The sequence below is a fragment of the Mytilus galloprovincialis genome, chromosome 7 (genome assembly GCF_965363235.1).
Source record: "Mytilus galloprovincialis chromosome 7, xbMytGall1.hap1.1, whole genome shotgun sequence".
Lineage (NCBI taxonomy): Eukaryota > Metazoa > Mollusca > Bivalvia > Mytilida > Mytilidae > Mytilus > Mytilus galloprovincialis.
Genome location: NC_134844.1, coordinates 55,658,189 through 55,672,950, shown reverse-complemented (window position 1 = coordinate 55,672,950; position 14,762 = coordinate 55,658,189). Strand labels below are relative to the sequence as shown.

Genomic DNA, 14,762 nt, shown 5'->3' with positions numbered 1-14,762 from the left:
TGTCTTTCGTCGTTGTTTCACGGATCTTATTATAAAGAGCACATAAATAGACCGATGGTTAAAGCTACACGTGTATGAAATACTTGCCACTGGCAAACACCAATACTTTGATGATGATGAATTAAATTATCATATTTTCCTTTTTTTTTTTTATTTAGAAACAAATTTCAACTTTGATTGATTATAATATTATATATACATGTAGTATCAGAAGTCCAGTCCATTAGTGATTACTGGACTTATGGTAGTATATAAAGTAATAAGTAAATTTTGATGTCATACCATTCCCATCCATAATTGTGCATTCTTTTTATTTTTACATAACACAGAAATGAGGAAAGTTTTAACATAAGATAATTTATTGTAGCCTAGACCTGTTGGTGACCTTCTGCTGTTGTTTTTTATTTGGTCGGGTTGTTGTCTCTTTGACACATTCCCCATATCCATTCTCAATTTTATTATTTATAAATTCATTACATTTTCTTTCCTCAGAATGATTAACAGCAATGGAGACAGGAGCAGACATGGGAATTTTCGATGTGAAATTGAAGACCTATAAACAAAATGATGTATCTAGACAATATGGCACTCATCAGAAAAAAAAAACATTTGATCATGAACCATTGAATCCTGAGTTTCGTACAAGTACCAAAACATTAAAGGTGGATGCTTATAATGAGCTCATATTAGAACTAAAGTGTCCTCTTGAATTACCACTGTACATGTAAAAAGACACATCATATCCGGGACTGAATTGAGGAAAAGAGCCAGGAAACTGACATTCAACAAAGCATTCCAAAGAAAAGATGAAACGTGACAGAGATTTTTGCCACAAACTTCACATGTTGGTATGACATTGAATGTTTTATTATATATTAAAAAATGGTTATGATAAATAAAAGAAATTCCAGTTATGATTAAAAATAAGGTAATCGAGAGATTGTTTTGTGTTGATTATAATGCATTGCCTAACATAGTAACATATAACTGCATTAATTACAACATATTTTAAGCAATAGCAAAATCCCAAAAAATGAACAGTATTGAAGATTCTAATCTTGTTTGATATATATATAAATTATGCGCTATTATACAATTGATACTGTAAAATATCAGCCTCGAACCACAGTGTGAATCTTCCTGATGTCGAGTGCGTATTTTTTTTATAAACACTGAAAGACAGTCACAATCAAAATCAAGAAGTAAGCAAAGAATCACAAAACGAAAGGGCATTTATAACAACACATTGAAAATTACATATATAAAAACAACACGAACTCCATTAAAAACCGGGAGTGAATTCAGGTGCTCCTAATGCATATTATTTTTATAAACACTGAAAGACAGTCACAACCAAAATCAAGAAGTAAGCAAAGAATCACAAAACAAAAGGGCATTTACAACAATACTTTGAAAAATACATAAAAGACAACACGAACTCCATTAAAAACCGGGAGTGAATTCAGGTGCTCCTAATGGGTAAAATCCGATAAACTGCTTATCTTGCTTCATTTCTGTTGTTTTCTCCTTCGCTTCAATAGTATTTCGATAGACGAGAGTAAGCTTGATAATTTTCCTTGGTCATGTTCACGTCGCTAAAAAAAATCTGCGCAGCAGGGTGATATAGTCTAGAGAAAAACGTAACCAGCTAAAAAAGGATAATAATAATATTGTCACAGAATTATCAAACCTATATTTGGATACCAATTGTACTGAGATGCACATTGTAAAAACTTCTCTAATGATAAACACTTAATCAGAGATATCTACAAAAGATACAAAATATGCCACAAATTATTATATAGCATACTATACTTACCGAGTTTAAAAGTTTTCAGTTCCAAATATTTTTTGAAACAATACACATTCAAGTTAAAAAGATTAACAACACCAAATCTACTGAAACAGTACTGAAAATAACAATACCGAAATAGTACTGTCAACATCAGTACTGAAACAGTACTGACAAAATCAGTACTGAAACAGTACTGACAAAATCAGTACTGAAACAGTACTGTCAAAATCAGTACTGAAACAGTACTGACAAAATCAGTACTGAAACAGTACTGTCAAAATTAGTACTAAAACAGTACTGTCAAAATCAGTACTGAAACAGTACTGTCAAAATCAGTACTAAAACAGTACTGTCAAAATCAGTACTGAAACAGTACTGACAAAATCAGTACTGATTTCATTGAAAGTATAACATTATAAGTTTTCAGTCTTTCCTAACAGTACTGATATGCACGAGGGTAGAAATGTACCAAAAAAGTATAGGTAAATTATTGGTAGTGTAGGTTTTGATTGCGTCAGTAGACTGTTCTACCAATTGACAAAGAATCCAGTAAAGTTGTATTTGTGTGATACTGTGTCAAATGCAAATGGCGCCGCCTGATTCATTGACCCCAAAAACAGACGTGATTCATGCAGTCTGTTATGCTGAATTAATAATATTTTGCAGAAATGTGATACAATATATGCTAAAAGATTTATAATTTTGTTCCTATACACAGTCAAAAGGCATCGTTAAAACCACAAGGGTAAGACTTACTTGTAGCAGCTTCTGCACACGTTTTGGTAAACTTGTAACGTTGGCGAAAATCACGTGGCACTCCAATTCTAGTGACGAAATACGAAAAAATACAAGTTTCACGTACCGTTACCGGTACAAGTTACTGATCCCAACTTCTGTATTATTATTTTATATACATGTACTCAAACCGAGATCACGAATTCGTATTATTTCAATCAAAAAGTAAGTCCACTGAAAAATGAAAAATGGTAGACATAAAAGGCATTTTCAATAACCATGTCTTCATTGATTTAATAACAACTATAGCTAGAAAGCCCTAAAGACAAGTATTTGTGTTTAAAACCAACAATAAATACACCATATAATTTAGAACAAATACACTGCTTCCTTGGAGAATACACTGCGTATTAGTTACATCTCAAAAACAACCTTGACGTCCGAAGGTCCTGGTTTCATTCCCACTTCACATTAACTGTTCTCGTCTGAGTAAATAAGTTGTTTTTCTATTTTGTTTTTCAATATTCAGAATTTTACATACTCGCATACGCTACTTCTTTACGAGGGCGACATGGGGTTAAATAAAACAAGAATTAGTTTTCTTTCTAGTTGATTTTTACAAAATGATTATTTGATGTGCTTCATCTGTTCCTTTACAATATCAGGACTATATATGTTAAAAAGTTATGAAGCCAAAACTTTGCGCAAAGTACATGACTTAATTTAAAAAAAAAAATCTTTATAAAATTATAAAATAGGAAAGAATATCTAGCTGCTGAAATCATATTTACATGGAAAGGAGACCAGCAAAAACTTGAATTTTATTATTTTCCTTTGCAATAAAAATGTATAAGTAAATAAGTTAATTTCTCTTATCGTTGTTTTTTTCCACTGTGGTCATGTTTGCTTTTTTTAGTTTCACCTATGTTTCTTTACACATCTCAGGGAGCAAAGTCGGAATTTCTAGTAGTTAATCAATTATATTTACGACACAGAAACCGAAAAAGAAAACAGAGTTCTGTTGACATACGGGGAGGTCACAGACATAATTAAAGTATCCGACTTACGCACACAGTAATCAATTCATACAAATATGTACTATGGACTGCAAATAATTACAAAAAAGGCACAGACGAAATCAATGTTGCCCTAATTCTAGAAAAAGTCGATCCAATCATTTCTCCTCACGTTTTAATTAATTGAAATTTACAATATAAGACGTGATCCTAGTTCAAATGATTCATTAATCAGTATTTTAAGACGTGTACCAGAGCTACTATAATGAAAGAAAATTTTATTTCTTTATTGAAATTGGTGCTGAATTAACTGTGTAGTGTGTACATGTATATGATATTAACAAAAAGAAAAGAAAAGAGACGAAAAACACCAGGCCGCTTTCCCGAAAAAAAAACAAAAAAAAAAAAAACAAATGACAAACTAGATTAAGAAGGACGAAACACGGAATGTCAAACATGATAACAATATTGAAACGTAAGACTCAATGTGGCTAAATTCATTGAAAAAGGAGAATATTCAAAAGGGACACGAAACACGAATATAATTAATATTTTGAAGTTTCAAAATAGCTAAGGTCGTTTACTAATGAACATGCTCCAAGGGGGCAATGCAATAAATAAGTTGAAGATCAAACAGCGCTACATGTAGCTAGCTTAGGACAACAGTGTAAAAAATACATGAAGAAAAAAAACCCGTTTCCATATAAAAGTTAAACCTAAAACATGAACTGTACAAACCTCATTTATAAAACATTTTCATTTGTTGTGTCTGTCTTGTTACTCATTTTAAGAACAAGTAATACCAGATCATGATCTTGTACTATAACCGTATTGTTATAAACAAATCTTGTAGGACGTGTTCCTATCGGTACATATATTTTTTGATCATATGTTGTCGATTGAAAAATATTAAATAGAGGCAAAAAGGGATGGGTTAAATCCAAATTAGCCAACTATATAGTCAATTTATATCTCAGTGAGCGAACTATTATAGTATGATGCGTGCGCAGAGTTGTTGTAGACCTGTGTATACATTGGTAGGTTTTATGGGCTTTGCTCATTGTTGAAGGCAGTATGGTGACCTATAGTTGTTAATGTCTGTGTCATTTTGGTCTTTTGTGGATAGTTGTCTCTTTGGCAATCATACCAAATCTTTTTTTTATATTTAACAAATATATTTGTTTAAAGAAAAGTTTACTAATTCTGCTACAATATCAAACCATATGAAAAACAGATCGTATTAAGAATGAAAAGACGTGTAATGATTTCTAATGAGACAACTATCCATTAAGACCAAAGAACAAAGACGTGAAAAAATAAAAGTAAGCAGATGTGGTATGATAATATTGCCAATGAGACAACACTCCACCAGAGACCAAATAACGTAGAAGTTTACCACAATAGGCCACAGAACGACCGTCAGCAATGAGCAAAACCTAAACCGAATTGCATGATAAAATTTCGGGCAGAATGAATCAACAACCAACTGTCAGAATGCTTTCTTGTATTAAAATCAGTTAGAAGAACCAAACGTACGATTAAAGAGGAAAATAATTTTGCATGTCGATATACATGCTATTCTATTAGTTTCTGTCTTGACAATGATTTTTTACAGTTTATACGAGTGTAAAGAATGTGATTCGTGATCATTTGCAAAAATGGTCTAGTACATGTTGTTGCATAATATTTCAATAGAATTTATAGTTCACACTAGCATAAGCATCGGTATAAGAACGATAATCAGAATTAACTTGAATCTTATGTGTTTAACATGTTTAAGTTTATTTTCTAGTTTACTCTTTTATTCTAAAAAGTAAACAATCACACACACTGTTCATTTATTTGATTTGAAGATAAACATTTAAATAATCTATCCTTAATTCTTTCAAAAAGATGTAATTATTTGTAATCTGACTTTCATGTCTTTATTGCATAATTATGCATGACATACATTTTATATATCCATATATTTGTCTGTATAACCACAAACTTTGTTCAACTTTTATATCGATGGATTTATTTTCAAGAATTATAAGCATTAGCTGGTAAAACGCATAAAAAAGGGAGGAAAATAACAACAAAATTTTAACGTAGATAATATATTTCAAAATTTATAGATAAACACCCATATATAGGTGAACTTGGATGAAAAATGTAGCTTAAGGAAACATAATGCCTGATTTTTATTCAGAAACAAGCGTGACACAAACTGAAAGAGATACATGTGTACATATGCATTTTGTTTATAAGTTAAATGGTACCGGACAATGTAAATATCACATTATGACAATTCATCATACAAGTATTATCTCTCTTTGCATTTATTTCTAACTGGATACTGAAAATTGTGTAGCTTTGTGACATCCAATATCCTCACACTAGATATGTTGTTGGAAAAGAAGTCTCCAATTGTGTATAATAGCAGATCTAGACACATTGGCATGTGATTGTTACGTCACCTTGCCCCAATCCTCTTCCCTTCTTTCGTTCAGTGTAAACATTCATACCAAATTGTAGGTTGAGCATAGATAATAAGAGAAAAGTAGGTCTATGATCTTGATCACTTTTAATATCTATAATTATCTAATACCCAAGGCATATTCAAACTTGTGAAAAGTAAGGCGTGAGCTGCAGGACCTCTCCCCCCCCCCCCCCAAAAAAAGGACAACAAAAAAACAAAAACAAAAACAAAAACAAAAACAAAAACAAAACAAAACAAAACAAAAAAGAACGGGATTATCACAGCTGCCCGAAGTTGCGCAAATCGTGACCACAGTTAACAGCAGCACTAAATGTTCGCTGACATGATACATGCTTTTTTCAAAGAACTTTATACTTGTATAAAAGTAACAGTTGAAAGCAAGGCATGTAAAGACGGTAAGTTTTATTTGATTCTCTTTAAAATTCATCATTTTGGGTAGTCTTGAGCAAAAAAGTGGCATGTGCGATAGAAGTATCCTTAAGATAGCATTCATTACATGAGACCTTTTCCTCATTACTATTTAAGAATCGAATGCTTCATTGGGGTGTTACGCGTTGACGGAAGTACATTTTGTATGAAGCGCGGAATCACTTCATTCTAAAAATGTACGCACGGTCAACGCTTTTACAACTCTAGGAAGTTACAAAAAGAATTCAATACTGATAATTACATTTTTTCGCTATGATCATGACAATACGATTACTATCAAGTTTGTTTTCTTTTATTTACCTGTGCACTGTATTAGTTTAAACATATTTATTTAAAGTGGATTGGGAAACAAGTTTTGCAACTCATATTAACCCCTTTCCACCTTGCGGGTGCGAGTACTGCCTTGTAGCGTCATTAGCCTGCTCTTTTTTGAAATCTACAAGGGTGTATTTTACGTGCAAGAGTGTATTTTACGTGCAAGAGATATAGCTCTCTCTTAACACGGGTCAGCCATTTATCGTCCCATTCCGAAGGACTATCATCCTTCAAAGTATGAGCACGTATCATCATGAATGTTAAAATTAATAAGGTCTTTCCATTTTTCTGTGGAAAGACCTATAATGTATTTTTTCTGATGAGTATTATTATTTATTATTTTTTTTTTCTTCCGCCAAATTTTGTTCTTGCGACAAATATTTGTTTTGCAATATGTCGCTTAGATATTTCTCATTTTGTATCGTATAGATTATTCGCTTTTAAATTTCACCCTGAACCATTTTATGTGTAAGAGTTAACTCTCTATTCACTGTTTATCATCAGAGTGCATTTCCTTTGTAACAAAAAAAAAGATATCGACAAAATTCTTTTTACAAATTGTTTGTTACATCCTCTGGAATTTTTGTTTGGTAAATTTGGAACGAAGCGATTCGATGAAATTTTATAGGAGTTATCTTCCTTTACAAAATAAATTTGTCGGTATGTGTTTTCAACTCATCAACTATTAACCATATAACCCTGGAATGTTTTTATTTTAGGCACCTAGGTCCTTACTTAGAAAATTAGGTCAAGGTTAAAGGTCAGGGTCAAGTTCTAAATTTTGACTTTTCCGTGTTTTGAGATTTTCTCCGACACTTTTAAAGATATACATTAAAGAACAAGTGCAACATGTTTGCTTTATTGTAATGAAGATATGTTACATTTGGTCCGATACAATTAAATGGCATCCGATAGGATTTATTGCCCCTGAAGTGACTTGATATAAGGTTACATTTGTATTTACTAAGCTCATTTTTAAGTCATATGACCTTGTACAAAAGGTAAGGTGACATGTTACCTTGCAAAATAACAACCGGAAGTGACCTTGAGAGAACCGGAAGTAGCTATGTTTGCACTTTTTTCATATCAAAGTATTCAGAATCCATATGTTTGTAATTTAAATAGTTACATTTACGTATGACTAAAGACTAGAAGTGACTTTCTGTAAACCAGAAGTTGTCAATTATATCCCAGTTTACAGGCAAATGTATATAGAAAGTATACATTTTTGGAATCAGTGTGAAAGAAACTATCATATGAGACCAAAAGTAACATTTACTTAACCGGAAGTAGCATATGATCTTCTTTAGTTCACTTTCAAGCATATCAAAACCATTATTTACCGCTTCAGTCTGAAGATACTAGCTTCTTTTCAAAATTTCTTTGATGTGGAAAGGCCTTCAATTGTTCTCTGAACAATTTTTTTTAACTTTGTAATGAAGTTCATTGAGGAATAACGCGAGATTGCATTTAGCCATTCAGAATAACGTATTATAATGAATCATACAATCATGTAATTTAATTATCAATTGGTAATGAACGAACTTTTTAGTATTGCTACTGGCATATTTGACTATGGGAAAAAAAATCGCAAAAGTAAGCGCATTTAGTCTGGTAACCTTTAAAAAACATGTACATGTAAACATTATACTTAATCAATACACCATGCATGCAATCTTCTCATTAACTTCATAACAACAGATGCGCATTTATTGATGAACTGCACAGCCTCCATGTATGCATGCCAATTTCAAGCACAAATCCATATACAGACTTTATAGTGACTTCTTGTTGCGACAGTAAAAGAAAAAAAGGTAAGCCGTTTCTTATTGATTGTTTATAAACGTCTTTTTATTAGTACGACGTACACATTTTGTGTCCTTCGGGAATTTTGACTATGTTTTTTTTTTCTCTGACATTTTTTTTTCTCTTAGGAGTTAATTGCATCGCCTATTCTATGTGCTTCCTTTCACCATTGACTCTCAGAAGATTCCTCCTGCATAAAGATTCAAATTCACCGTGTTTATGCGTTTATACTATTTAGTTTAAAAAATATTACTACATGTAGTTGGTTGAAAGTTAAACTGAAATGTTACTGTCAAAATGTGTTTTCATGTAAATTGTTTTGATAACTTGATGTTACTTTTTTATGAACAAAATTGTATACTCCTTTCTAATTGAATTCATTGTCCAAAACATATCTAAAAGTTACACATGTTATCACATGTAACTGTTCCGAATCATTAAATTATTTCACAATATTAAATAAACCTAAGGGTGTCCTCGTATCAGAATAATGTAATGTAGACTTCTCTAACAGAACGCGAGCTGTATAAATACGAAGCCATACTCGGTTGGAATTGTATCGTGAACTTCAATGCCCTTTGTTTGTACGATGTTAAGCACTTTCCACGCAAAAAACATTTGAAACACATTTTGAAGGGTTGGTACGTAGTGGTTTAAATTCCAGCACGTTTCAAACATTCCATACATTACACCAACAGTCCAAACCTGTCCTTCATTCCGAACTAACGTTTTGCAGTACTTACTCATTTAATGTGATGTTTCATATGTGTCTTCCGGAGAATTGATAAAATAATTGCGGTTGAACAAAAAGTTGCAAAAGTGCATTCGAGTCAGAGAAAGGATTTATACAATGAAACTGACATATTTGATGTGCGACCTCGGTCAGAGTCTCAATTTGTTTTAGATTTTACGAACAAAGAATATATATGAACTGTATTTGAATCACAGGATATAAGCATTTTATGACATATAGTAACTGATATGATTTCTTTTTATAAGATTTTTCTATCAAGTACAATGTTGTTATGTTTTGATATACTTTTTGAATTTGGCCATTTCGAATCTAAATTTAAACACAACCCTTTGCGTTTTTGTTTCTATCGTTTTTACATAATTTTTTTTTAATTTATTAGTCATGTACAAATGTACATGAACTGAACTGCTTTAATCCTTCAGTAAGATCAACAGCCGTAACAACTGTTACACTGTTGGGAGTCTTTCAGATCAACAAGGCTTTTACCTCAAGTTATCGCAACGTTCCATTTTTTCTTATTAATTTGAAATTGCATGACTAAACATTTTAATAGTGGTTGTGTAATTTGAAAATATTGCCCTACTTATACTAAAACAAAACAAAAAACAAAAAAACAAAAAAAAACAATAAGCAATGACCTATGCAAATGTGTCTTTTCTCATTCAATTGAACATTTTGGTTAAATGTACGCATTACTACATTAACAGAATGATGAATGCTTCCCTTACCAACCATTGAGTCGTAAAGGTCTTTTTCATAGTGTTGAATTGACAGATATTTAAGAATGTCTTATGCATCGTGTTTATATTTTAGCAGTTAGCATGTTCCTGTCAGCTTTGGTAGTTGTTGTAACAACAAGCTTGGTCCTTGTGCAATGTCATGATTGTAAAGATTATGACTTATCGGCATCTGACCAGTCTTTTCTAATGAAGCATTATCTTCGTACAACTAGAAAAGAGGAAGGCATTTCAACAGGAAAGCCGGTTGCTTCAGGCATGAATATTTAATATGTATAACTTGTGTCAAAAAAATAGATCTAAAAAAGGAAAATAAAACAAAACAATACAAGACAAAGCAAGAACGAAAGAAAGAAAACAACAAGAAAACAACGTATACACAATTTTATACAAAAGATTGAAACATAAAATTAATGTCAAAACTAAATCAAAAATACACAAAAGATATTGCATCTTTTCAATAATAAAACATACCTTTTTTAAATGATGAAATAATGCAGCTGAACAAAACAGATTTAATTTTATGTGAAAAATTAAAAAAAGGGTCAATTAACAATCAAACATCACCCATCGACACCAATTCCTGCCTAACATGTATTTTTTTTTTTTTGAATATCCGCTTTGCTTGTGAGAGGAAGGGAGACATAAAAAGTACATGAAGAAATCACAAAAAAGTTTTATTCGTGCTTTATGAATCTGGTTGTGCATGCATTTCCAAATTTAAATAATTTCATTTAAATCACATCAGCATAATGTATCACAAGCACGTAATTTAGAATTTAGAGGCAAAATTAATGATACATTTTGCAAATCAACACACTTTACTATTACTAATAAAATTGAGAAAGGAAATGGGGAATGTGTCAAAGCGACAACAACCCGACCATAGAGCAGACAACAGCCGAAGGCCACCAATGGGTTTTCAATGTAGCGAGAAACTCCCACACCCGTAGGCGTCATTCAGCTGGTACCTTAAAAGATATGTATACTAGTACACAACTCCGAATTATATACAAGAAACTAAAATTAAAAATCATACAAGTCTAACAAGCGCCAGAAGTTCCTGACTTGGGACAGGCGCTAAATTGTGACGGGGTTAAACATGTTTATGAGATCTCAACCCTCTCCTATACCTCCAACCAATGCAGAAAAGTAAACGCATAACAATACGCACATTAAAATTCAGTTCAAGAGAAGTCCGAATCCAATGTCAGAAGAAGTAACAAACGAAAATAAATAAAATGACAATAATACATAAATAACAACAGACTACTAGCAGTTAACTAACATGCCAGCTCCAGGCCTCAATTAAACTGATTGAAAGATTATGTCTTCATCGTATGAATATCAGGCACAATCCTTCCGTTAGGGGTTTTGTATCATGCTATCATAAAATATATGAGAAGAACATAACCCGTGTCATGCCAACAACTGTTTTTAAATAGATGTGTTTAGTTTCGATTCAAAGACCCTATAAGTGAATCAATATTTAAGCCAAAATATGCAATCTTTAATGACCTGACAACAGTATCGTAACTATATCCCTTCTAAAAAGTCTGTTTAAAGGTTGTGTAAACTTTTGAGACGAATACTGACATTTTTTTGCTTTGTAAAGACTATTACCATAAAAGATTAGATGTGAAATTCCTGAACGTATAAGATGTCTGTATGTTGAGTTATATTAACGAATTATTTTCTTATACCGATGATAAAATTTAGTGTTTATTTACGTACATTTGTAGGTGTAACATATGTACGTTGGGGAAAGAAAGGATGTCCGAAAGGAGTAGAAATGGTTTATACAGGTAAGCAAAAGAAAATAAATACATAATATACAGTTCTGATACAGGACCTCTTTCCACTTCGTTAAGATCTGCTTCTGTTTTTATTATATTGGGAAAGTTGGACTGCCAAAAGTATCAAGATTATATTTTAACTAGCCATAATTTGTGTAAAAAAATCGGAGACAATAAATATATGTAAAAAACTTAGTTGGAGAAATTTTCAAGATTGACGTACACTCACTCATTTTGATTCTTAAAAAATTAAGCTGTAGATTATATATTTAAGCATGACCATTTTGATTTCGTTTTTTATGAGGAAGGGGTCACTTGGTGATAGGTGGCATGGATGACCCATTAGAACATGTCACTTTTTAAAGTTTCATGATATGTCATTAAGTCAAAAATTAAGATAAATATATGACAAGGTTGACTGAATCATAAGCAACTGACATAGATTTTATGTCGATTTTTATTTCTCACATGAGACTACGACAGCTGAAAATGCATGTCGAGATATTTGTCAAATATATGTATCTGCCCTTGAAAGTAAGATTGCAAAAGGTATATCTTATGTGAAAAAATGAATGATAGGGTATGAATTTGTGTTATTAAAAATGTTTGGAAAGAGTTATATATGTACTCAATCTATAAGTTTTTAAGCCCCACTACATAATGTACAAAACGTTTGCATTGCTTATTGTTAACCGCCTTAATCCCCTTTTTTCTACCGTTCACCAAGTTTTTACTATAACAAAATTAATGTCAATGTTACACTACAATATTACTGAATTATTTCGATGTTTTGTACAATACTGTTCATAATGAAAAATGGAACACATTTCTGTAACGTAGGACAGGTTGGAGGAAATTACCATGGAAACAAAGCTGGAGGTGTAAACTATCTTTGTCTACCAAATGATCCGGAAAATGGAGAGTCACAGAAAGATGACAATGCCCAATTATTTGGTTCGGAATATGAGATTGGTTCATCGTACAAACCATCAGGAATGAAAGGGGATATGCGCGAAAAAGAAGTACCATGCGCTGTTTGTTTCCAAAGAAGAAGATCTGTTCATCTGATGATTCCAGGTATAGTTGGATTATTTATTTTACAGTTTTATCTTATTAGATTTTATTGTTATTTCCTGTCTATTTTTGTTTTGCAGTGCATCATATGTTTTGTTTTTCCCATTGAATAGTCTGAATACAATTTAGATAAATAAGTTTATCAATGCTCACCATTTAAACATAAAACAAACAATAAAAAAAATACAACAAAACAAAATTAAAAACAAGAAGTTACTGTACCTGTTGATTAGTGTTATCAGTAACACAAAAAGTTAAAGCTCCAACTTAAATAGATTTTGATAATCAAAATACTTTTATTTGATAAATTAAAGAACATTAGTCAATTACATGTGTGAACGAAGCAAACCAGCGTTTAGAAAATCAGACGAAGATATATCTGACAATAATGAACTTATAGCAAACACAGTTGTTGTCATTACAGGAAGACAAACATGCTACAAGGGCTGGACATCGGAATACAGTGGTTATCTTATGACGGATCATAAACGTCACAGCAGTAAGGAGTATGCATGTATTGACAAAAATGCAGAACCTCTCGACAATAAAGCTGGAAATGAAGACGGGGCCTTATTCTATGGAATCAGAACCAAATGTGGCAGTTTGAGGTGCCCTCCATACAAAGATGCGACAGATGTTCGATGCGTTGTTTGTACAAAATAGTTGATAAAAGCAAATACATCTATTAAATGCTTTCTTTTTATTTAAAAATACAATTCTGTTAACATGAGAAGATTGATGAATACCATGACCAAAATTTACTGTAAATACAAATGGACTTTTCATAGAAGGTCAACTTTGCTGTATTTGATATTTAATTCAATGGTTTAGAACAATTACAAAATATGCAAAATAATTATTTACAATCTAAGCGTATTATATACATCAGAACTTTAAAAACAATCCAATAGATTGAGATATAACCAGCAGTTACAGCGACTAATAATTAGTTTAGTCCAATTTTTATTGTTTCCGCGCACGGTACCTCTTTCTTGAATAGTCGTCATGAGTTCCACAAGAGGAAACACATTTATTTTTGTGTTTGTTTGTTTGTTTAGACAAAAGGTGGCGGTAAAATATTATCAATTTGATATTTATTATTCTAATATGACGTCCTTCAAACGCTTTGAGTACACACCCGTGGTAAAATATGAATATATTGCCAGGGCTGTTCCGATTGTTCTACCACGGCATATGCTTTTTTTATGAATGAGCTCCCCGACGTCATAGAAAGATGTCGTAAGAGTATAAGCATTTTACGGGGAAAAACACGCTTGTAAGACCGAAAACGATGCTGAAATGTGTTATAAGTCATATGTGTTTATATATTTATATATTTAAGATATACAAATAAATTATCATTTAAATTCTAAATACGTTATGTAAATAGTTTAAGGATGTCACTAATTCAGTTTGCTCCGTTTTTTTTACGCCAATTTAATAGTGTGTTTATTTATAGGAATGACAAATACTTGCCTCCACCTAGAGCGCTTCGATCCAAAAGAATTGCCGTATTTGTCCTAATAGAATCGAAATAATTCATGGGGGCTTGAATATATCGTTTATCGCTTTCGCTCAGAGTAAAATATTTGTCATAAAGGGCCAACCCGTGGTAAAATCACGATAGCGAGGGGTAAAATATCGGCATAAAGGGACAACCCGTGGTAAAATCACGATATATTCAAGCCCCCATGAATTATTTCGATATATCGTGATTTTACCACGGGTTGTCCTTTTATGTCGATAGTTTACCCCTCGCTATCGCTCAGGGTAAAATATTTGTCATAAAGGGCCAACCCGTGGTAAAATCACGATATATTCAA

At 32.0% G+C, this 14,762-nt stretch overlaps 1 protein-coding gene across 1 annotated transcript; it reads left to right on the top strand.

Annotated features, from left to right (window-relative positions):
- Positions 1-8,498: 8,498 nt before the first annotated feature.
- LOC143083325 (short-chain collagen C4-like) lies at positions 8,499-13,629 on the top strand. Its single transcript, XM_076259586.1, has 5 exons — positions 8,499-8,586; positions 10,146-10,325; positions 11,812-11,874; positions 12,706-12,942; positions 13,364-13,629. Exons 1-5 carry the CDS (start codon positions 8,514-8,516, stop codon positions 13,600-13,602), a joined length of 792 nt encoding a protein of 263 aa, XP_076115701.1. The 5' UTR covers positions 8,499-8,513; the 3' UTR covers positions 13,603-13,629.
- The last annotated feature ends 1,133 nt before the right edge of the window (positions 13,630-14,762 follow it).